This window comes from Monodon monoceros, unplaced genomic scaffold, assembly GCF_005190385.1.
Source record: "Monodon monoceros isolate NGI ecotype Baffin Bay Population unplaced genomic scaffold, NGI_Narwhal_1 Super_Scaffold_15, whole genome shotgun sequence".
In the NCBI taxonomy this organism is placed as follows: Eukaryota; Metazoa; Chordata; class Mammalia; order Artiodactyla; family Monodontidae; genus Monodon; species Monodon monoceros.
Genome location: NW_021703771.1, coordinates 49,062,540 through 49,087,717, shown reverse-complemented (window position 1 = coordinate 49,087,717; position 25,178 = coordinate 49,062,540). Strand labels below are relative to the sequence as shown.

The window sequence follows — 25,178 nt, the reverse complement described above, 5'->3', positions numbered from 1 at the left end:
TAACCAATCACAAACCACTCCTAATAGTGCAGGTATAGGAGTATTGGCATTATGGTTGACATATTCCTCACTCTTCACTTGGCCCTTTCTTAAGTAAAAGGGATCAGATAGCACAAACCCAGCCATTGGGACAACTGTAAACAGAATAGGCACTCAAACATATATTGATTTATAGAGAATGCATATTCCTCTTTGTTTTTCCAGTCGTGGTTTCATTCTGGCTTACTAGATTACTGAACATATTCCCAAGCTAGACAATATGCTTTTAAAAAAGCACAGGTTCAGACTCCTTTTTGAGTCTCAAGCCTTACTTGCACTAACTTATTTCTCAGAAGCTGTTGCTTAATTTAGGAAACTGATTGCCTTATTGACACACATTGTAGTGCTTACAAACTGAATTTCTCCATAAGGTGGGCTTCCCGGGTGTTTACTTCCCTAAGTGGTGATCATCGGTGTAATCCTCTTTGAAGAAGAATTTATTTACTGTAACATTTGTTCTCTGAAAATGCATTATCATTGATAGATAGCTGCTATTAGCTTGTTGGTAATACATTCTCTACCTTGTATTCTTACAGTATCTAGTACTTAGATTCAGAACTAGAACTTTGGAGTCACAAGGTGTCATGTACTGTTTTGAAATGAGTGTCCAGCTAAGTAGCAGCCAACAAGGACAGATTGTTTAAGATAGCAATCTTTTCATTCTTCATTGTTAGGCAGTTTATTTAATATTTGCTGATTGTAAACTCTTTGTGCTAATATTATTTACACATTTTACAAGATGTTTGTAGAATGGTAAATGCATTCCTAAGTGTTCCATGTAAACTTTCAGTTGGTAAGTTCATACAAAATCCAGTTTTTACTGTGTCTTGTTTAGTATTTTTCAGATGTGATTTTTAGATCCATTATTTCCTCCTCCTTACAGTCTTATTTCCTGGCCTCTTATGTATTTGATATGTTTGTACTATCATCTACATAGACCTCAGGAAATATTATGTGACTTTATTCCCTAGCATAACCATTCTTCTTTTGCCCTGTTGGTTACAGAAATATCTTGAATTTAAACTCGTGGAAAGTAACAAGTTTCTTGATCAGGAAAATGATCAATGAGAGAGAGACAAGTATTTGCTATGAATAAATTTCTTAGGCCTGAACCCAAAGATATGCACAAAAGCCAGGTCTTATAGAAAGAAAGGCTTTTAGAGAATGCTCAAAATTTTGTGATAGGCTTAAATTGTCAGTGCTTGGAACAATTGATGGCACCTAGGCATCAGGTTCTCTCTGTACTTGCATCAGTGATTTTTAAGCATGGTTACCCATTGCAACAACTGTGGGAAGCTTTTACAAGGATGTTAATGCCAGAATCATACCCCAGGGATAGTGACTTAATTGCTTTGGGATAGAGCTTGGGTAGCTATTACACTTACTTTTTTTTTGGCTGTGTTGGGTCTTTGCTGTGCATGGGCTTTCTCTAGTTGCAGCGAGCAGGGGCTACTCTTCGTTGCGGCGCCCGGGCTTCTCATTGTGGTGGCTTCTCTTGTTGTGGAGCATGGGCTCTAGACGCGCGGGCTTCAGTAGTTGCATGCAGGCTCAGATGTGGCTCGCAGGCTCTAGAGCGCAGGCTCGGTAGTTGTGGTGCACGGGCTTTGTTGCTCCATGACATGTGGGATCTTCCCGGACCAGGGCTCGAACCCATGTCCCCTGCATTGGCAGGCAGATTCTTAACTACTGCGCTGCCAGGGAGGCCCTATATTTACTTTTTAAGTTCTCTAGGTGATTGCAGTGTTTGCTCAGGGTTGGAAACCACTGCTTTACATGAGCAGAGAATATCTATTAACAAAATCTCAAATAATTCCTAGATAAAACTATTTAAATCCATTGTTCATGCTTCACATTTTTAGAGTTCATATTTGTTTTTCAAGGTAGTTTACATTTTTAGCAGTTTAAACAGTATTTAACTGGCTGCAATAAGCAGCTTTGGGTAAACATTTGATTCATTTCAGGAATGTTTACACGTCTTGATGCTCATACCACACCCAGACCAATTAATTCAGAATCTCTAGGGGTGAGATTTAGGCTTAATTAAAAAAAGCTTTTTTTAAACAGCTCCCTACATTCAAATGCAAAGCCGAGTTTGAGAACCACAAATCTAAATAAATATTTGTTGATTTGATTTTCTTTAAATGGTTTCAGCCAAGAACAGTCTAAGTCTCTTTTACAGGATATTATTGACAGACTTATAATTTTGAATTCTGAAGCCAAGATTCGTTCTTTATTCAACTATGAACAATCACACATCTTTGGTCTAAGGTAAGATGCTGAATTTCACTTGATGTTTTCTTATTGCAAAAACAGTTAAGGATATGTTCTATATACTTTAAAAAAGTATTTAAAATAAGCTAATTTTTAAAGCATGTTTAAATGTAATTTGTCTTTCTGTAATATTACAAAGGTAAATTATAGTCACTAGATTTTTACATTATGGCCTTTGCCACATTTAGGTTCTGTATTATCACAGTGTATTTCACTTCTGCTCGATTCATTAGAGGCATCCTGTGGACTCTTCAGTTTACTCAGGCGTCAGCTGGGGCTTCCCTGGATTGGTGTTGGATTGGACTCCTGCCATAATGTAGTCTTGAAAGAGGCCTAGAAATGGACGATTTATCTTGCCCAAATGTTGCTCCTCAATGTTAATCATACTCTTTAACCCAAGGTTTAAATATTTTCTGGTTGAATTTATATTCCTTAACATTTAAAAGCAGCTGAATTAAAGAAAATTTTCACTTTCATAGGTTCATGATTTCCTTTCTACTAGCAAAGTAACTTTTAAAAGTATGAGGGGGAGGGAGTCAGTGAGAATGTTCTACCTAAGAAATAAAGCAATTACTTTTCTAAAATTAGATTTCTCTAATGGTAGTGTATATTATAAGTCTTAAGCCTTTTTTTTACATTCATTAATAACTGAGTTTCATTTTTGGATTTATAGTTCAAAGAAGGTAGGAAAAAAAGCTGCAGCTATTATAGTTCTTTGTGGTGGTATGCTCTTTATCTCAAAACGTACTTTCACATTAAATTTTAACTTTCTGTGAATAGCATCAGATAATCATATAGCAAGCAGTGATGAGGAATTCTGGGGAAAACCTATCAGTAGAATCTCCTTTTGCATAGCAAGTATGTTTCTGAGCTTTCTAATTATAGAACATAGATTTTGGTCTCTTGTTATTAATATGTTGAGTAAATTTTTTTTTCTGTATGTTTTCTTTCTTTTATAGAGTAATATTTTCTTTTGGTGTTCTTCTGGCAAAATATTTAGCTGTAGGATTTTAAGTCATGTAAAAAGCAATCCAAGAAGTAAAATGCTCCTGGGAATAAAATATATTAATTTGCATAGTGTATGCTTTCTCATAATGTCTAAATGGAAACTAGAAAATTTGCCATCCCATTGTAGATACCTATAATAGCCGTGCAATATAGTGGTCAGCAACATGGACTCTGGAGTCAGTCTACCTACTGTTTACTAGTTTTGTGAAGTGAGATCTCAGTTACCCATCTGTAAAATGGAGGATAACTATATACTTTTCCTCACAGAGTTACCATGAGACTTACATATGAAAAATTAGAAGGGCTTATAGCAGTGCTTGGCACATAGCAAGCACTATAAAAATGTTAGTAATAGATATAAAGTAGCAGTACTTCGTTTCTTTATATCTGTCTACTTGCTGTATACGGTTTTTGAGTTTTACTTAGGAAATAAATTGACGTCATTTTTTCAGTATCTCAGTAGTCTTCCACATCTGCCAAGAAATGTGCTGTTTACAATATCAACATTCAGACAAAGAAAATGACAAAACCACTGTTTGAGGAAAAGTTTGTATTTTAATTTTATGTGTCTTTTAACAAATTTTTCTTTGACAAGAAATTTCATGGTATTTTGAAGTCCATTCTTATAATACTCAGTTGTATTTTTAAGTTATGCATCTCAAGCTAACTTTCATTTTTTAAATGAAACTTTCACTTTTCTATGAAAGTTTACTTTCATTTTTTAAATGAAACTTTCATTTGTCTATGAAAGTTTACTTTCATTTGTCTACTGTTTCAGTCTAGCATTGGTAACTGAGGTCCAGTGGTGATAATTTAAATCATAGCTTAGTATTATATAAATCTCATGTTTCTATGTATTTCAGATTTTTGCCTGTATCATTTTCTTTCACTCCCACAGTTTTTTGTTTTTAATTATACCGTTCCCTCCCAGTAAGTCATCTCATTAATGTGTTTGATTTCTACATTTAGCATTGCTTTGTTCCATTCACTTTATTTTTTTTCCCCTTGCTTCAGAAATCTAGACTAGCATGATGGTAAATTTGATACAATTTCTTTAGGTTTACCGCAGCTCTTAGATGAGGCTAATTTGGGGCTTAAGGAAATGTGGATTTTCACATTCAACAGCATCACATTCTATTTAAGTTTCTGAATTTTTATTTGCCAAGATCTTACAAATCTTATATTGTAAATGACTAATATACAAGAAGCTTGCTCCTTTGATTAGCCCTCCTATCCTCTTTGTTTCCACTTCCAACCTGTCCTTTTCTACTACTGGTATCAGTGTGCAGACATGCCTTCACATGTCCCATTTTACAATGAAATGAAACAAAACACACGCACGGAGAAACTCCTTGACATCACATCTCTCTGCAGTCACTGTCCTATTTCTCTGCCTCTTGCAGCAAAATGTATCTATACGAACTGTCCCTACTTGCTCACCTCTGCTTACTCCTCAGCCCCCTTAGATTTGACACTGACTTTACAGTTCTGTCAGAACTGCACATCCTACTCATCTCAAGGTCACTTATAACTTTTATGCTGATGAATCTAGTGGATTCTTCTCTTGATTCTCATCTTACTGTAAGTAACATTTGACATAATGGGCCATTTCTATGTGAAAGTTCTTTTAGCTTCTGTGATACCACATACTCCTATGGCTGCAGTTTCTCCTCCTTTTCATTCTCTAAGCAACCTCTGAATGTTCGAATACTCAGGACTTGGTCCTGGGTCCACGTTTTTTCTTTACACGCTGCCCCTAGTTCATCCACTTACTCCTTTGCCTTTAAGTATCATCTGTATGCCAACGGATGCCCCAATTTATATCCCCGATCTAAACTACCATTCTGAGCTACCAGACTCATATACATGACTGCATCCTGATATCTCAATTCATACATTTCTCAGATATCACAAACTTGTCTAAAATTGAACTGTTGGGTCTTCTCCCACAAAAACAAAACAAATCTTTCATTTCCATCTTATTAAGTGGCCCAACTATCTATTTAGTTGTTCAATATTGAGTCATCTTAACTTTCTTTCTTTGTATTTCAAACAATAATTTGTCTTTATTATAAAGAAATTAACCAATGCAGGAAATTAAATATAATAAATTAAATGAAATTCCTCCTAACTCTGAAAGTGATATTATTAACACTGAGGAAAATCATTCTAGATGTCTTATATGCATATACAGACAGAAGAATAGCTATATGGAAATATTTTATAAAAATGGAATCATAATATGGTTTCTATTTTAAATTCTAAATGAATTTTATAGAAAAGGAAAAGAAACCCTAGTGAAACAGAAGGAATTGCTGAATTTCAAATAGATGTTTTTTCACTCCAGAGGTAATTATTTCCCCAGCATTTCCTAGAGCTTAAGAACAAAGATTATATAAAACAGTTCAAGTGGTTTGAGCATTATAATTCACTTTTAGACAGTATGTTCTGTGCTACATGTGGGAGATGTAATAATGTGTAAATGTGATGTGGTTCTCATTCTCTTTAACTTGGCTACCTAGTGAGGAATTGGATTTTAAGATAATGAGAAATGTGAGGTAATTAATGCAGAAGAGAATAGCATCTTTTTTTTTTTTTTTGCGGTACGCGGACCTCTCACTGTTGTGGCCTCTCCTGTTGCAGAGCACAGGCTCCGGACGCACAGGCTCAGTAGTTGTGGCTCACGGGCCTAGCCACTCCGTGGCATATGGGATCTTCCCGGACCGGGGCACGAACCTGTGTCCCCTGCATCGGCAGGTGGACTCTCAACCACTGTGCCACCAGGGAAGCCCGAGAATAGCATCTTTATAAAGCTCTCCATCTTCCCATTTTAAATAACTGGCAATTCCAGGCTCTATTATGGGCCTTTCAAGGAGCTCCAGAATATCTCCACCTTTCCTGTGTATAATATTTTCCACCTTACTCAGCCTGAACTAATGCTCTGAGTAAGTTAGACTTATCTCCCTCAAGCACAGTGTTTATTATTGCCTCTATACCTGTTTGTCTTGAATATTGTCTTCACTTTTGCTGTCTTTGTACAAATTTGGATCATCCTTCAAGGAAAAGCTTGCTTCATGAATTACTTTCTCCATGACTTATTATAAGAACACTCTGATAATTTTCCTGAATGTCCTTTGCCTTTTTTGTCATTCACACATTCTTAATTTTATTTCTGTCTCTGACTAAAACTTAAACTTCCCAAGGGAGTATCATTTTCTTTTACTTTCATGTCCACCACATTGCCAAGTACTTTTTGGTTATTTGTTTAACATTCATTTGCTAAATCTGTTGATTAAAAACAGCTGCCTGGAAACTTTTTAAAGAAAGTTGTACATTTATTATATGCTGCGTACAAATTATTTTCTTGAACACCTGTCTTTTAAGGGCACTAATTAAGGCACAGTGAGGTTTTTGTCCTCGATAATTTGACCTATAATTAACATGACGTATTAATTTCAGGTGTGTAACATAATGAGTTGATACTTGTATGTATTGTGAAACGGTCACCACAAAAGTCTAGTTATCATCATCATCATACATAGTTACAGGAATCTTTTTTTTCTTGTGATGAGAACTTTTAAGATTTACTGTCTTAGCAGCTTTCAAATACGGAATACACTCTTCACCCATTTTGCGCACCACCCCCCTCCACCGCCCTTGGCAATCACCAGTTTGTTCTCTGTATCTGAGTTATTTGGTTTTTTTTAAATAACATGCTTATATACTATGCCTTGATTTTTGAAATTTAGATTTGATCTCTTTTTTGAATACTTTTAAAATTTTTATTTGGCTGCGTTGGGTCTTAGTTGCAACACTTGGGATCTTTGTTGATGCGTGTGGGATCTTTGTCGCAGCATGCGGGCTCTTTAGTTGCGGCATGTGAACTCTTAGTTATGACATGTGGGATCTTGTTCCCTGACCAGGGATCGAACCTGGGCCCCCTGCCTTGGGAATGTGGAGTCTTAGCCACTGGACCACCAGAGAAGTTCCTGATCTCCTGTCTTAAAGAATTTCGAGTCTTAGGACTTAGGTTTCCTCTGCTCTCCCTCTCTCCCTGCTCTATAGTTTCATCACAATCTTGATTAAATCACTATTGAAAGTTTACATTATTGTGTCTATATAAATATTATTCATTTATGGGCCAAGTAGTATACTATGACTATTTCCTTTTTCCTACTTTATTTTTTCTGAAGTTAACAATTGCGTGGCTTTTTCCCATTTACTTCATTTTCTGTGTATCTACTAATGTATTTCCAGACTGTCCTAAAAAAAAAAAATACAGTACGTCTGCTGCTGCATAACACTTGTATAGTGCTCATTATGTCCCAGGTACTGGTATTAGTTTCACATTTAAATCTCTTAATTTTAGAACTGCCCCATCAAATAGGTACTCTAATTAGCTTCATTTTTTTAAATGACTCAGCTGAGCCACAGAAGTTAAGCCTTTTAAGATGACACACCTAGTAATTAATGAAGCTGGTATTTGGACCCAGATGGTCTGGTTCCAGAGAATATAATGCCTGACGCATACATTGCATTGTTTTACAACAGGCGTCCCCAACCCCTGGTACCGGTCTGTGGCCTGTTAGGAACCGGACCGCACAGCAGGAGATAAGCAGTGAGCGAGCCAAACTTCATCTGTATTTACAGCTGCTCCCCATCGCTCGTATTACCGCCTGAGCTCTGCCTCCTGTCAGATCAGCGGCAGCATTAGATTCTTACCGGAGCTCAAACTGTACTGTGAACTGTGCATGTGAGGGATCTAGGTTGCGTGCTCCTTATGAGACTCTAATGCCTGAGGCGATCTGAGGCGGTGATGCTAGTGCTGGGGAGTGACTGCAAATACAGATTATCATTAGCAGAGAGGTTTGACTGCACAGAGACCATAATAAATCAATTGCTTGCAGACTCATATCAAAACCCTATCAGTGAGTGGCAAGTGAAAACAAGCTCTTGGCTCCCACTGATTCTGCATTATGGTGAGTTGTATAATTATTTCATTATATATTACAATGTAATAATAACAGAAATAAAGTGCACAGTAAATGTAATGCGCTTGAATCATCCTGAAACCATTCCCCCCACACCCCAGTCCATAGAAAAATTGTCTTCCACGAAACCAGTCCCTGGTGCCAAAAAGGTTGGGGACTGCTGTTTTGCAACATAAATGTCAAGGGCCTTATAACCATTCTGTCCAATTATATTTTATAGTCTCAAGGTTTTTACATTCTTGAAGGCAGGGGCCATGTCCTGTTCATATTTGTGAATAATAAACTAAAGGACATCAGGTAATATTTTATCTTTTGTTCTTATATCACCTGTGTTTGTACTGGAGGATCTTTTAGCCTTATATATCAGCCTTCCTGGGATTTCCCTTCACCGTCATCCTGGGAATTGCTTCTTCTCTCTTCTAAATTGGATTCTCTTTTACCTGGGATTTAATTTCCTATTTCTTGGTTTACTCCCATGGTTTTTTTTTGTTTTTTTTTTTTTTGCGGTACGCGGGCCTCTCACTGCTGTGGCCTCTCCCATTGCGGAGCACAGGCTTCCCGAACCGGGGCACGAACCCGTGACCCCTGCATTGGCAGGCGGACTCTCAACCACTGCGCCACCAGGGAAGCCCCTACTCCCATGTTTTGATGGAGATAACTTTTTCAGAAAGGATTGTGGGATGGAGATATCCACAATATAATGTCGGGAGCTACAAAACAAATGGGTAAATTGTAACTGATTTAGTAGGTCAGCAAAGCTAAAAGTAAATTGGCAGGGAATGCCCAGAAGCAACTTTTTATCACAGTATTCTAGAAACACTAGGAATTAGAGACAACACTGAAAATGGAGATGAAAATAGAGGATTAGGTGTGAAAGTCTAAGATTTTCAATAATAGGATTAGTTCAAATTATGAGATTTAGATATGCCCTCACATTCTCTCAATTCCTACCCACTCAGCCTAGGTTACTGTTCTTCCCAACTTCAGCAGAACATTGGAGGTTTACCTTCTGGAAATCGTGAATCAGAGACAAGTGCAGCTAAGGGAAGGGGTATTGTGTTGAAAAAGAATAAATGTTATTATCTGTCAGTTCAAGAGATGTATTATCATTCAATTTCCTCTCCTCTCCAAATTTGTTTTTCTTAGCATTAATAAGGCATTATTTTTCCATCTGCTTAGTTTTTCCCTATGTATCTACCAGTAATATATCTCAAGACTTTTTCTGCAAAAGCATAATAATAATAATGTCAAATATAACAGTGCTTACTGTGTGTCAGGTATTATTCTAAGCACTTGGAGGATTGGTTTAAGAAGATTGGTGGAAGAGGTATATAGATGATCCTCTGAGAATACACTCAGATTGAGGGAGTATTTTTGACTCATGTCAATGCTCTGATCTCTCCTTCTGCCAAGGAGGTAAAATAATCCCTTTTGTTTGGCTCAGCCTCTTTCCTCAGCTACCCTAGTGCTTACTCAGCTGGGCTTATGAGCAAAGTAGACATGGTGGCAGGGGCTAGACATTGTTTATCAAATAAGGATCAAAAAACAGGAATATTTATTTAACAGAACATGGATTTGCTCCAAAATGTTAGGAGACCATGTGTGTATCTTGTATTGCCCCTTGCTAGAAGTTCCGTATAGTATCTAATCAGCCATTAAGTTTGAATATTGAATCTGCTGGATTAAAGGCTCAAGTGATAGAGTTTCTAGATTTGGAGCCTGCCTCAGATCTTATTCTAGCCTCTAGGTCACATAAAGTTGATAGTTAGGGGTTACTTGATATAAATCAGAGAAGCATACCCAAATATTGTAGGTGTTGCTTCTAAAACTCACAGAGGCTAAAATCATGCATTATGTCACTTCCTGGTGGTAAATAGTATAAGATTTAATAATACATCATGTATATTACATGTGATATCTTGACATTCTAGGCCACTAGAACTCAGAAACTTCACTGAGATGCCAATGAAATGCCCCAGTTTTTTGGATCTCTCACTCTCTGGCACACCTATTTTTTTTTTTTTTTTTTTTTTTACTGAAACATGTAGAATGCCAGATACTTCCTTTTCACCTAGGCCCAGTTAACATATCATCGGTAGAGTAGTTTTTCATGACGACCTGAGGGATGATAGGACAATCAAGGCTGCCCTGGACTAAATTTTGTTAAAATGAAAGATGTATTACTGTCCATGTTGGGTGAAAGCAGACTGCTCCTGGTATTCACATTGGCCAAATTAGCAGTATCTTCTCAGTTAGAGGCTTTGTTAATTTACCCTCCTAAGGAGACTTCATCCTGATTATGTCTTTTGTTACATATAATTAACAGATACACTAAGGCAGGAAACATGTGCAGACTGAGCAATGCAGCAGAAAGTGTCTAATAAAGATAGGGACTTAGCCTTCAGTGCCTGAGGTGAGATGAGAAAGCTGTTATTAGATGTCATCAATAAACCTGACTCAAATAAGGCAGTAGATTTTTTTTTTTTTTCTTTTTTTTGCGGTACGCGGGCCTCTCACTGTTGTGGCCTCTCCCATTGCGGAGCACAGGCTCCGGATGCACAGGGTCAGTGGCCATGGCTCACGGGCCCAGCTGCTCCGCAGCATGTGGGATCTTCCCAGAACGGGGCACGAACCCACGTCCCCTGCATCAGCAGGTGACTCTCAACCACTGCGCCACCAGGGAAGCCCAGGCAGTAGATCTGATTGAATATCACCACAGGTATACAAATTCTTTCATGGAGTTACTACAGGGGCCTGGATCCTTCCCCACTTTAAATAGTCATGTCATGCCTCCAAAAGCTTTGCTGTAGGCAGACAAACTCTTATGTCTTCACCACCTTCAAACAGCAACACCATATCCCTGAGTGCTAGACTGTTTGGGTTCCTGGGAACCATAAGGCTATAATAGTGTCTGTAATATTTGCACATTGCTTAGGATTGTATGAAATAGAGAATGAACAGCTAAGGTCTGTGATTACTGTCTGTCTTTTGGTGTACAGAAACTTCTCTTATTTTGATAAAAGTAACCTATAACACCTAACAACCTGAGGGGGTTTGTGCCTGGGGTAGGTAGACTCCATCTAATTCTAACTGTGTTCTGAGAGAGAGATACACATACATATTCACAAACACTTTGAAATTTCTTCTGTGAAACTTACCGTTGATATCTTTACATTAACTTTATTTTTAATACTTTATCTGTCCATAAAAAACTGAAAATATACCATTAAAGCACTTATCCAGTAATGAATTTGGATTCATCTTGGATAATTGTTGATTTTCTTTGGAATACTTCTTGATATAACTAACTTTATGTTTGAAATAAGCAGCAGATTTTTTTCTTAACTTCGGGAAATTTGGGTTGGGGCCAACAAAACTTAAACTTCACAATTTGTTACTTGTAAGCCTAATAATATGTAAGTTTTGAGACATGTTTTTATGGTCACTTTTCAAAACTTAATGGATATAAAATAATCTGCACACAACACTCCAATTCACTTTGTAAACCTAGCCTCATGGTTAGGCTAAAAAGATGGTCTTACTCAACTGGCTTTTTCTTCCATGTTTACTGTAGCTGCTAGCTTATACACATATGCTGATATAATTAATGAAACATTAAGATCTGTTTATTAGATGATTACATGATTGAGTAGTAAATGGCACTCATTGTTATCAAGGCTTTTATGCATAATTATTAAAGTATGCATTGTTTTATTGGTGTTTTCGATTTGTTCATTTATTGCACACATGTTTATATTTCTTATAGATATAATGCTATACTTCTTCCCATTATCCACCCAAGCATGACACAAGTTTTTTATGAAATATTAAAAATATAAATCCTGCATAAAATATAAACATAAATTTAGCAAAGTGTTTTAAAATAAATGTCTACATAAAATCCCAGTCAAGTAAAGAAAAGAACTTACTAGTACTATGCATTTGTTGATCATGACTGCCTCCCATCTCCCTAATGGGTAACCACTATTCTGACTTTTATGGTATTTACTACTTTATTTTATATTTTTACTACTTAGTTATGTATTTCCAAAAAAATACATTTAATTTTGTTGCTTTTTGGGCTTTATTTTAGTGGTAGCATAGACTGTATACTCTGTGATATCTGACCTTTTATATGTAGCATTATTTTTCTAAGGTCAATATTTATTGCTATATGATATTCCATAGCATGAGTATACTGTGTTTTGTTTATATATTATGCTACTAGCAGACGTTTGAGATACTTATAGTTCTCTAGTTTTGGCTATTATAAACAACTACACGTGGAACATTAGCTACGTATCTCTGTGTGCATATATATACATAATTTTTTTGTGTGTTACAGAAAAGGTATCTAAATATTCAAAGGTATGTTTTTGAACTTCCTATTCTATTCAGTTGGATTTTGTTCATCCTTGTACAAATATTAGATTCTGTTAATTACTATAGCTTTATAATACGTTACAATAATTGATAGGGTGATTGTTCCCACTTGGTTCTTTTCCAAAAATATCGTGGCTACTTTTAGTCCTTTTTTTTCCATACAAATTTTAGAATCATCTTGTCACACAAACCAGCCCACTGGGATTTTAATTATCCTTGGATTGAATCTACAGATAAATAGTGAGTGAACTGACATCTTTATACTGAGTTTTCCAATCTGTAAACATTGTATATATCTCCATTTTATTTAAGTATTCTCTAATTACTCTCATTAGGACATTGGGTTCTTTTTCATAGGTCTTATATATCTTTTGTTAATTTAATATTTGTAGCCTTATGTTCCCCAGTATATACTACAGTATGTGGCAATATCACCCAGTGGTTTAAGAGCATGGACTCTGGAACCACATCATCAAAGTGATTTTAGACAAGATTCGTAACCTCTCTATGCCTCCATTTCTTCGTATGTGAAATGGAGACAGTAACTGTACCTTCCTTGGAGTTATTGTGAGACTAAATATGTCACATAAATTTAAGACATGGTAAGCACCATATCTGAGATGAATGTCTGAGACTGTATAGATATACCAATTATTAATTCATTTAACTATTCTCCTTTAAATGCTTTTAGGTTGTTAGTGGAGCCATTTTGTTGAACTCTTACCACAAACTTTGTGGCTTAAAACATCACACACTTACCTCAGTTTCTCTCTACTTGGTTCTCTCTGCTTGGTTCCTTGTTCATAGTCTTACAAGGCTACAATCAACGTGTCAGATGGGGCTGTGATCTCTTTTGAAGCTCAATCAGGAAAGTATCTGTTTCCAAACTCACAGATTTTCGGCAGAATGTAGTTCCTTATGGTTTTAGGACTGAGGGTCATGTTTTCTTGCTGCTTAGAGGCTAGAGCCCTTGCAGCTTTGTTAATTGAAGTCTGCCCTCAATTCTTAGAGGCTACCTGTAGTTCCTTGCCACATGGGTTTCTCCAGTATGGCTGCTTGCTTCTTCAAAGCCAGCAGAGTAGAGAGACTCCAGCGAGAATGGCATACTGTTCTTCAAACATGCCAGTCGTGCTCTCAACCTTCAGTCCCTTGCTCAAGCTGTTTGCTCTGCCTTGGAACGTTTATCCCTCAGATAGCTCCATGGCTTGTTTCTTCATTTCTTTTAGGTCTTTACTCAGGTGTCACCTTCTTGCTGAGGTCTTTCCTAACTGCCTTATTTGAAATTGCATACAGTAATCTATCCCCACTGCTCTCTTGTTACAACTCCTTATTCACTTCCCTGCTTTAGTTGTATCCATGCTGTGTTTTTGTTGTTGTTGTTGTTCACTGTCCCCCTCCTCTAGTATTTAGCATTCCATAAAGACTGGGATTTTTGTGCATGTGTGTTCAGTGAGGTATCCTTGGCACTTAAAACAGTAATAGGCACTTAGTAGGTATTCAACCAATATTTCTTAAAATCAAGTAGATTGAATTTTATGTCATGGGGAAGGGTAGTTTCCAAATAAACAGTTTTATCATCTTCTGATAATGAACATCATTATTTCCTTTCAGATCGCATTCCTCTTTTTCTTATATTTTTTGCGTTGGCTTAAACTTCTAAAACAATGCTAAATAATGGACAGTTTTGCTGTTTTCATGACCTTATGGGAATGCTATTTTTTGGAGGACAGGGAGTAGAGAGTGGATGTTGAATCTTAGATTAAGTAGCTTTCAAGCATCTGGTCAGATGATTATATATTTTCTATTACATATAGATGTCATGAATTATATCAGGAGATGTTTCAATATTAAACTATCCTTTTCTTCCTGGAATGAACGGTGCTTGATCACAGTATGCTATTCTTTTAATTTACTGCTGGATCAAATTTGCTAACCTTACATTATTCCTAGTATTTGTAGGATTTTAAAAGTCTTACATCATTTGTTAAAGCTTCTATTTACTCATTCTCTAATGAGAATTCAGTCCAGGCATGGATCTGCTTCAGAGCTACTCTTATTCACCTTGGATCGTCTAATTGTCCATCTAGAGTCTATAGACTCCTCTTTTCAAATCATAAACTAGAGGATGTTGAGGTTATTTTCATTACCTGTTCACTGATTTAGTAACCTAAAGAAAGTAGAAAGGTTACTAGGTCCTCCCTAAACCTTTATAACTTAAAGCCTTATTACCTAGTTGGTGACAACTTGATCCTTCTTATTTTTCTAACGAAACATCTGAAGTCATCCTTGGTATCTTTCTTCTTTTTGCTCCACATATTCCGTCCACCAGGAAATTCTATCTGCCTTTGACATATTTTAAATTCCTCTATATATTTGCATCTGTTTGAATTTTCTTTTGTTTATTCATGCCATTACTACACTTTTAAAATTTTCACAGCTTTGTAATGCGTGTTACTATCTGGTGTTAGACCTCCTCCCAGTATTGCTTCATTGTCCTGCTGGTATTGAATGTTGCTGTGGGTATATCTGAGAACAGCTTGATTCCCTTCCCCCCAACCCCAACTCTGTTAGTGACTTATCTTTTTCCCTGGATACCCCAGTGGTTCTTTCTGTAAGTCTAATAGCTCTGTCTCAGTGTTGACTCTTTTGGTTCAGTTTACCCTGGACATGCTGCCATGGTTGCTTTTCTTGTGGAATTTGACTAGTATCTCTAAAGATGTATCCTGTTAGGTTATTTCTGTTTTCTCTTCAAGAAATCAGTAGTTTAAATTCTTTATTTTCATTATGTTTTTCACACTCTCATTCTGTTCCCTGTATCATTTATTGTGCTTTTAGCAGCATCTGTTCTTTTTTGCTATTTCTAATTGTGCATTAATTTCTGTGACACTTTTGTTCTTCTGCTTCTTTCCTTAGCTCTGCCAGTTCATGTTTTATGTTTTCTGGTTGTTTTGCTGTTTCTTCCCTGTGCTTATACAGCTCTACTTTGTGCAAAGAGCTTATTGGAGACTACTGCTTTATTAAACTTTTCAGTTGAGAGATAATTGCAATATAATATTCTGTAAGTTATACAGCCTGTTGATTTGATACATTTATATAACTTAATTCACGGACAATTATTTGGTCATAGTTTTGGAGTGTATAATGGCTGCCCTGTGTGTTTGTATTTGCCATCTGCTCATCCTGTTATTTCCTCCTTTTTCTTGGAGCACCTTTGTATGCGTCCTGTGGTATTTGTTTTTGGAGGAGTGTGAGTTCTTTCATCATCAGCTGTTTACAGGAGGCTCGTGTTGAAGAGAAGTTATGGTCATGTTCCCAGCTAGTTGAACTTTTTCTGTGGGCCTGAGTTTTCGGTCTGTGTATGTTTTTGTGTTGTCCCTGCCAATCTCACTATGCATGTAGTCAGTTTTAATTATTAATAATTGTCTCTATAACCTGTAACCAATTACTAATAATTGATTTGTCTGTGACTCCATGTTCTACCTTGTTTCTTCTATTACTACGAACCATAACAGGACCAGGGATCTTCCTGCCTCTGTCTCGTGTATCCTGTTTCCACTATCGTAAACAGAGAGTTTCATCTGAGTATAGTCCTCATTTCTGAAAGTTTTGTTTTTATGAATTTTTTTGAGAAATTAATTCTGTTGTTTTTCATGGGCAGCCATGACATCCTTTCTCAGTTTCTTTCCTTCCCATAGTGGTCTTTGCCAAATTTTGATTGCCCTTGACTGTCCTTCAGCTCATTTTGTGGCTAAACATTTTTATGATCTTTTCCTTCCTTCTCAATCCTTGGGGTTATTTCTAGGCTGAGAAAAGGGAAATACCAACTTACACTACCATCTTTAAACTAGAAGTCTAAGTATTCTTTTCATTTTATCTAGCACAAATGTTCTTACTTTTATAAGCTAAGTATGGAACATTTCACTAAATTGATAGTAGATTTTCCCTTAGTTTTGGATACATTTGGTTATTTTAGCCAGGTTCTGGGGAGTGATATTGAATTGCCATTTTTGACTGTTAAATGCATCCACCAAACATTTTTCTATTTATGGATGCTATTGACTAGATAAAACATGTGATTGCACCAAAATTCAGAAACTGTAAAAGATATACTGTGAGAAGTATATTCCCTTCAGTCTGTCAGATTCCAACCCCCCCACACCCCGCCCAGCTAACAACTCTTACCAGTTTCTTTTTTGTCTTTAGAGAGGGATTCTACGTAGAAACAAATATGTACTTAAATATGTATTCAAATGTTTCTCCATTTTGGTTCAAATGCTACCACTGTGCACGTCTTGTGCCTCTTCTTTTTTACTTAACATACCTTGGAGATAGTTCCTGTGTGACTCAAAATGCATTTTCACAGTTTTTGGTTGAATCATGATCAAAACGAAATCTTCACATTCATTGTATTTTTCTTTTAATTTATAACTTCCTTTATCCCCTCTTTTTTTATGAGCCATTTTTTTCCCAGAAGAAATATATAATGTGTAGTATTCTCCAAATTCTGGGTTTTGTGTTGACTGTTTCCCTCTTGTGGTGTCTTTTTACATATTTCTCTGAGCCTTGTATCAGTATAAACTGATAATGAGATATCTAGGATTGGTTAGTTTCAGGTTCCATTTTTTTGGCAAGAATATTTTGTAGATGGTGCACTGACTGTACATCTTCTTGCATCACAATAGGAGCCACATGATTTCTACTTTTAGTAATGTTAAGATAGATCATTGTGTTTTGGTGTTCTCAGCTTTATCTGACAATTTTAAAGTTAGCCATTGACATTTCACCTAATAAATATTTCCTGGATTGGTAGCAAGATGATTCTGTCATTCCTTCTGTATTTAATTGAGTAAAAAGTGGTGGCAATTTGTAGTTTTTATAGATTTGCTAATGTTCCCTAATTAATTTTTAAATTAAGTATCAGTTGAGAATAAAATTTATTATTCCTAGATTTAGATAAATTCTTAAACTAGATTAGAAATAACCCATGGTCTTTAAATGATATTTCAATTAGAAAATTTTTTGAGGTCAGTTATTCAAAATGACTAAAAATATATCTGAAATAACTACCTGATTTTTCTTACAAAATTTTTATTTCCATGTCTCTTGGTTTGAGACACCAAGAAAGTTTCTAAACTTTTAGGATATATTTTTGAAAATCTACTTTTATTGTTCCTTTTTATTTAGGTTATTAAGTGTGGTATGCTGTGATCTAGACACTCTTCTCCTATTGGAGGCTCAGTATCAAGTATCTGAAATGTTACTAAATGCTCAAGAAGAAAATACCTTAGAGACCTCTGACAGTCACAGGTAAAAAAAAATAATAATAATAAAATAATTAAGAGACAATAACAGCTTTCTTTACAGATGTTCTGTTGAGGCAGTAATTTTCTGTACAGTTTATTTAATGTTTTTCCATTATCTGAATTCAGTAGATTTAAATAAGAGTAAAAAGCAATAAAGCATAAATGTCAAAGTTAAAAAGATTGTAGACAATGTTCTTGGAGACAGCTTACAGAGTACTACTTTCTAAGTTTCTGTTTAGTTTTTTGTTTTTTAGTTAAGTCCTAACTTTATTAAGTTGTATCAGCTTTAAATTCAGACTCATGTGAAAGATGACCCATTAAACAAAACGTTTGATTTTTGTGTCCCTTATAGAGGCAATTTTTACTTCATTCTCTTAATTATGTTAGCTCATAGTTATAAATTCTGATTATTGCAAAACGAGGTTATGGTAATATCTTGAAAACTTTTTTCTATTAATATGTCATACTTACCATTACCTTGATTCGGTTGACATATCTTGAACACACATTCAATAGCTGGCATTGTTTTTGTGTCTGTAATTTTAAAAAAGTGTGCCTCTACTCTAGCTAGACCTTGGAAAAATAGTACAGAATACCAGGCCACATTACTGAATACTCTAGGTTTGATATAGAAGGATAGTATTAACAGCTGCAGGAAGTGTGGAGGATACAAAGTGAAGAATTTGAATTAAGTCACTGGGTCTAGAACTTAAGGGAACTTTGACTAAGAATGTGGTTTCCCTGGTGGCGCAGTGGTTAAGAATCTGCCTGCCAATGTAGGAGATACGGGTTTGAACCCTGGTCTGGAAAGATCCCACATGCCACGGAGCAACTAAGCCCGTGTGCCACAACTAGTGAACCTGCGTGCCACAACTACTGAAGCCTGCACGCCTAGAGCCTATGCTCCACAACAAGAGAAGCCACGGCAATGAGAAGCCCATGCAAGGCAGAGTAGCCCCGGCTCTCTACAACTAGAGAGAAAGCCTGCGCACAGCAACAAAGACCCAACGCAGCCAAAAATAAATAAAATGAATAAATTTAAAAATGTGATAGAGTTGGTGTGGAAATAATGCACATCTTAATCCCATTTCTTTATAACATGTGACATTTATCAAGGAAATATTCTTAATCTCATTCATCTCATTATATGAATTATATCTCCAATTCTTTGCTCTGTAGCTAAGAAAGCTGTAAGATAAAAAGTGAATTTATTTTTCAGACTCTTCTATAGAAATTGTATTGCTTTTTTCTTCTACATTCCACTGACATGATCTTAAAATAAAATCATATTCAATTAAGGCAGTAACAATTGATATAATTATTTTTCAGAGATTTTATAATTGATAGCTTATCAGTGGAGAGAAATCATGTTCTTGTTAGAATAAATCTTATTGGTGGGCCAATGGAACGAATTTTACCTCCAAGGATACTAGAGAAGGTAAGTGGGGTAAAGAGGAGGGGGGAATGTTTTTCTGACATTTTGAAGCAAGGTAGCCAGCTCAAGTGACAATAAACAACTTCTGAATATCCACATCACAGAATTGATCTTTTGTTACTAGAAAAACTTTAGGATGCAAGTAAACGCTTTCTAATGAAAAGAGCATTCTTCAAGGCAAGGTGTCTTGAGTGGTAGTTTGTGTTGCAGAGTAGGATATTCTTTTATTAAAAACTTGTCATTTTCCTTGTGTGTCTCTGAACACATATTAAAATTTTTTCACTTTTAATATCTTTCCCCTTCATGATACCTGATTTTTATTAGATGACTAATTCTTATTGTGTTTCACTGGCTATATTGAGTACCTCTCATTTCATCAGTATCCATAGAGTTTGGTTTTCTCTTGAAGGGTTTTTTTGTTATTTTTACTGTTGTTTGTTGTTATATTAAGTACTTCACTCCAGGAATGGTGAGCTAGAAATGATTGACAGCATAAGAGAAATAGTTTTGTGAGCAGTCTAGTTGCTACAACAAGTTATCATATTTGTCTTTAGTACTTATTTAATGTTGTTTCTATATTTCATTTTAGTTAGTATCCATTAGAGTGTTGAATTATAATGTCAGATAGCTTTTGGTTAGTTATGCTACAACTCTGGAATTTATGAAACAAAAGCCAATTTAAGTGATATTTCAGAAAGTCTTAAAATTTAATATTAAGCTACTTCCTAAAGTCATCTGTCTTCTTTTTTAGGGTGATGATCCATATCCTTGGCCAATGTTTTCATCATACCCTTTACCAAACTGCTATTTGTCAGACGGTGTTACGAGAAATGCTGATCTAAAACAAGGTAAAACATTTACCATCAAGTGCCATGTTTTACTGCTTTTTATTTTTGTTATAATTTGAAAAAAGATAAAGTATTATGAAGGGAGATTAATACTATTTTTCATTCAGCTCATATACCTGAATCCATATATGTCTGTTTCTTTGTAAGTTTTCATGATTTCACATGTTCCTTACTAAATGAATATTTGTATGATGCTGAATAGTTCTTATCAGAACCTTTTTTTTGCTTTAAAAAAGGGAATTAGTGATTTTCGATGAATTAATTCTCGATACGTAGAACTTTATTCCACAGATTAATATTTTTTAATATCTGTGTGCCATACGTAAGTCCTGTGTGCTCAGGACTTAAAATATAAATGTTATATAAATATAATAAAATAAAAATTCTGATATTTATGACCTTTTAGGGAATACATTCAAGTAATTAGACAATTGTATGGTAGTACCGTGTGATAGGAACTAAATATATAGAAAAATGTGTAGCCTGCTAGGGTAGCACATAAGCAGATGCTCTTCCAAAGAGCACTGAGTTTAAAGTGAGACGTGAAGTAGGTGTTTTCTGGGTATTAGAAGAGCGTTTTTGACAGGAAACAGCAGTGAGACTAAAAGGAGCAAATTATATTAAGAAACATGAGTAGTTCAAGAATGTATGAGATTTGGACTATGAGGACAAGAGTGACCAGAGATAAGTCTTAGGCAGGTAAGCCAAGTTCAGCCGTAAGACCAGGGTACCTCAAGTTCAGGTATTTAGACTTTATCATAAGAGCAATAAAAATTCAAGCAGTTTTTAGACTTGAGAATTCTAAGATGAAATATGAAGATTTTAAACCATTAATTTGAGAAGTTAAATCTTAATATCAACATGATCTCCTTGTACTATCAAACTTGCATTGGAAAGAAATAACGTATATAATTCATTTCATGTAGGTTAGATTCCACAGAGTGGTTGTTGAAAAATAAGAAATTTTTCTTCTATGTGAGGCTTCATAAGCCACTTACTTTTCCCGGTGTTTACTTGCCTTAAATCAATCAATAGAGGCCATCAATTGATACATGTTTTTATTTCTATCCAGTGTTTAAGATATACACTATGTATCTCACAATTGCATAGAGACAAATTTCTATTTGTTTTCTGTCTACCTAGGTTAGGGAAAGAGAATGTGAGGGATTTTTAAAAGTTTTTAATATTTGTCTTTTTAATACACTTTTAAAATTTTGCCGTATGTTTTTCTCGTGTGACCTAATTCAGAGATGTGGGAGCAATATTAAGTATTTTTCAAGAAGAAACTCTTAAAAGAATATCATTTTGGACTCTTACCACTGACTTGCATCTTTCAGTGAACCCAGTCTTTTATGTCTTCCTCTCCTACTTTCAGTCTTTTTAATCAGTCTTTATATTTTGTCATTCTGTCTTTAGGTTTCATTATGTATTCGCCTACTCATTCCTTTATTCAACATGTTTCTTGAGTGCTGATTATCAGGTACTTCACTAAGCACCGGATATAAGATGATGTATAGCATATGATCCATTCTTCGTGCCTCAACCATTCAGCCCTTTTCCTTGTTACCATATAGCATCATTACCTTTGCTAAATTTCGCTTGGAAACAAATATATCTTTTCTTTTGAACAGCAAATTCATTCATTGTCAGTCTTACTTTGTGACTGCCATATTAGATAGTTTGTTTCTTCAAAGTATAATAGTTTGATAAAAAACATATGCTTTATTTTAAAATGACCAAGGCAGACAAATCAGAAAGTAAGATTAAATGGATAGTTCCCTGAGAAGGAAAAAAAAAAAAAATCAATTCCTAGGAATCGGTGCTCAGAGGAGTATAATTTTTTTCCCTGCTCTACTCTTATAAGTGATTTAGAAAAGGGAGTAATAGTAGCTTATCTGTCTAGCCCAGAAGATAACTGCAGAATGGTTATTAACCTCTAGTAAGCCTGTAATGCTGCCAGGCAGTCATATAGTGTGTCCACAGGTCCATTTACTCTCCTAGTCTCCTAGATGACTGTTTTCAAATATTCTCTTTCATCAAACCTTCCTAACCTCTTCCCAGTCTTTCCTATCAGATGATAACTCTGTTTCCTTTTTTTTTTTAAACTGAAGAAATAGAAACAGTCAGCTTCCATGTGCTCCTGATACATGTCAGCTCACTCGGCTGCATCTGTGCCAATTTAGATTTTGTATTACTATGAATAAAACTGCAAATGTTAATTACAAAGTCCAGTTTCTCCATTTGTGCCCTGCATTCCATCCTCTTTTTTGCAAAGATATTGCTTTTAACAGTTCTCCCTTTTTCTTTATTGCTTTTTTTGTGGGTGGGGGTTGGGTGTGGATCTCCACTACAGCTTTCCTACAGGCCAGCAAGCATGCTGTTAATTTTTCCATATTTAAAATATCTTCTTTTGAATTTACTTTCCCCTCTCTACAATCCCATTTCTGTCCTCCTCCTGCAAAATTCCTTGAAGGAGTTGTCTAATATTAATATTGTAGTTATTCTCTTTCCATGCTCTCTTGAATCCACTTGAAAGCTAATCAGGCTTTCACTCTTACCATTCTACCATGATTAAATTGACAGGCCAGATCTCATCCTCATCCTACTACACCTAGCATTAAAACTTACAATGTTTGGGGCTTCCCTGGTGGCGCAATGGTTGAGAGCCCACCTGCCGATGCAGGGGATGCGGGTTCCTGCCCCGGTCCGGGAGGATCCCACATACGGCGCAACAGCTGGGCCCGTGAGCCATGGCCGCTGAGCCTGCGCGTCCGGAGCCTGTGCTCCGCAATGGGAGAGGCCACAACAGTGAGAGGCCCGTGTACCGCAAAAAAAAAAAACACAAATAAAACTTAAAATGTTTGATGCCTCTCTTTTTTGAAACATTTTCTTATTTGGCTTTCAGAAAGTACATTATCTAATTTTCTTCCCCCCTGCTGCATTTCTGGCAAATTCTTCATGTCTTTTGTTGGATCTTTCACATCTCTCCAACCTCTAAACTTTGGAGTGCGCCAGGTCTCAGTTCTTTTTTTTTTTTTTTTTTGTCTGTACTTATTCTTTTGGGGATTTTGTCTAGTCTCATGACTAAGATACCGTCCAGTACACTCTGATTTATATCTTAAACCCGTATTTCTACTTGACTGTGTACTCATATCAGTTTACTTGACATCTTTACTAGGACGGTTAATGAACATATCAAATTTAACACGTCTGAGATAAATTTCTGATACTTGGTATTCTTCCTCATTTCAAAAAGGACAACTTTATGATTCCAGTTCTTTAGGCAATAAACCTGAAGGTTTTCTTTGACTCCTTCTGTCTTCATAACCCCACATCTAATGTGTCAGCAAATGCTCTTGATCCTTCATATCGGAAATAAAACCACTTTTTACTCATCTACTACCGCCCTCGTCTCTCACCTGTATCATTGTAGTAACCTGTTCAGTTTGTTTCCAACACAGCAGCCACAGGAATGGCTACTGAAATGTGGGTTGGATCATTTAACTCCTCTACTTGAAACCCTCTCATGACTCCACTATAGCCTACAAGGCCCAACTCATTCGTGCCTGCCTTTCTGTCACATGTTCTGTTTTAATTTAGTACAATTTCAATTTTCTTTATTTCATATTTTCCCACCATATTGGACAGCAACTTCTAGCTGCCTTTCTGTTTGTACCTAAAACACAAGTGTTTGAATAAGACATTATTCTCAATTTAACAGCAGTACCTAATACTTCCTCCTAATAGTGGTCCTGGCATTATTGTGGTTCTTGTTAAGCAGGAGAGAATGATCTAGGTACCAGTCAGTGGATAGCCAAAGAGGTACCTCAGGAAGCGATTTTGCATAGGTACGTACTGAGTCAAATATGAATCAAATATATGTCGTTCTGGTATTGCCGATGTATCACTCGCCCTATACTCGTAGAAGAATGGCAGAAAATAGGAGAGGAAATCAGAAGCACGTCTGATTTTGATAGTACGTAAGAGAATACAGTGATGATATCTCTGTAACCTCAGTGAGAATAATGGAGCCAAACGTATTTCTAGCAGATACAAGTCTAAATTGAAAGCAATGTTCCTGGTTAAACTGTTCAATGTTAAACATTAATTATGCATTTAAAAATACTGTTTAAGCAGGCTTCCCTGGTGGCGCAGTGGTTGAGAGTCCGCCTGCCGATGCGGGGGATGCGGGTTCATGCCCCGGTCTGGGAGGATCCCACATGCCACGGAGTGGCTGGGCCCGTGAGCCATGGCCGCTGGGCCTGTGCGTCCAGAGCCTGTGCTCCGTGACGGGAGAGGCCACAACAGTGAGAGGCCCATGTACCGCAAAAAAAAAAAAAAAAAAAAAACACTGTTTAAGCAATACTTTAAGATACAAATAGCTATTTTAAAAGCAAGCGTTCATATACTTGCTTTTTAGATTTAGAGGTAATAATTCACTGATTCTGATAGGTGTTATTCTAGTCATTTGCACTTCAATATTTGGGATATCATTTCATTGTTGTGGAAAAAATATCACTGTAGTTGTGTGCACATGGTGACATTCACCTAATTTGTCTCCCAGCTTCTAGATTTATCCTTCTTGCTACACTTAGCATTTCCTCATCTGTTAAATTGCCTCTTGTTAGTTCCTTGGCATCGGTGTTAGCTATTAGATGATTTATCTCCATCTGTGAATAAGAATCTTGAGACATCATTTGGTTCAGTTATTTTTCTTTGTATTCATTTTTAGGGTCACCATATTAAAATGTAAAAGCCCTTTAAAAGCTGATTAATATTATTTATGTACATATGTCACATATGTGAACATACCTAAATCATCATACATAAAAATCTATTCCAAAATATCATCTCTCTGTTATCTGAGAGTTGAGAAAAGTAGGAAGAAATGTGTTAGTAT

At 36.1% G+C, this 25,178-nt stretch overlaps 1 protein-coding gene across 7 annotated transcripts in view; it reads left to right on the top strand.

Moving 5' to 3' along the window:
* Positions 1 to 25,178, top strand: part of TBC1D32 (TBC1 domain family member 32) — a 185,340-nt gene that overhangs the window by 88,752 nt on the left and 71,410 nt on the right. For 6 of the 7 annotated variants that reach the window (XR_003793726.1, XM_029224008.1, XM_029224011.1 and 3 more), the window contains 4 exons: positions 2,219 to 2,307; positions 17,877 to 17,999; positions 19,325 to 19,433; positions 20,182 to 20,278. Coding sequence is in view for 6 of the 7 variants with exons in the window: in XM_029224008.1 (XP_029079841.1) it covers positions 2,219 to 2,307; positions 17,877 to 17,999; positions 19,325 to 19,433; positions 20,182 to 20,278 (418 nt within the window). In the remaining variant the exon portion in view is untranslated. The remainder of the gene's footprint in view (positions 1 to 2,218; positions 2,308 to 17,876; positions 18,000 to 19,324; positions 19,434 to 20,181; positions 20,279 to 25,178) is intronic. The other variant, XM_029224009.1, reaches the window with a different exon arrangement.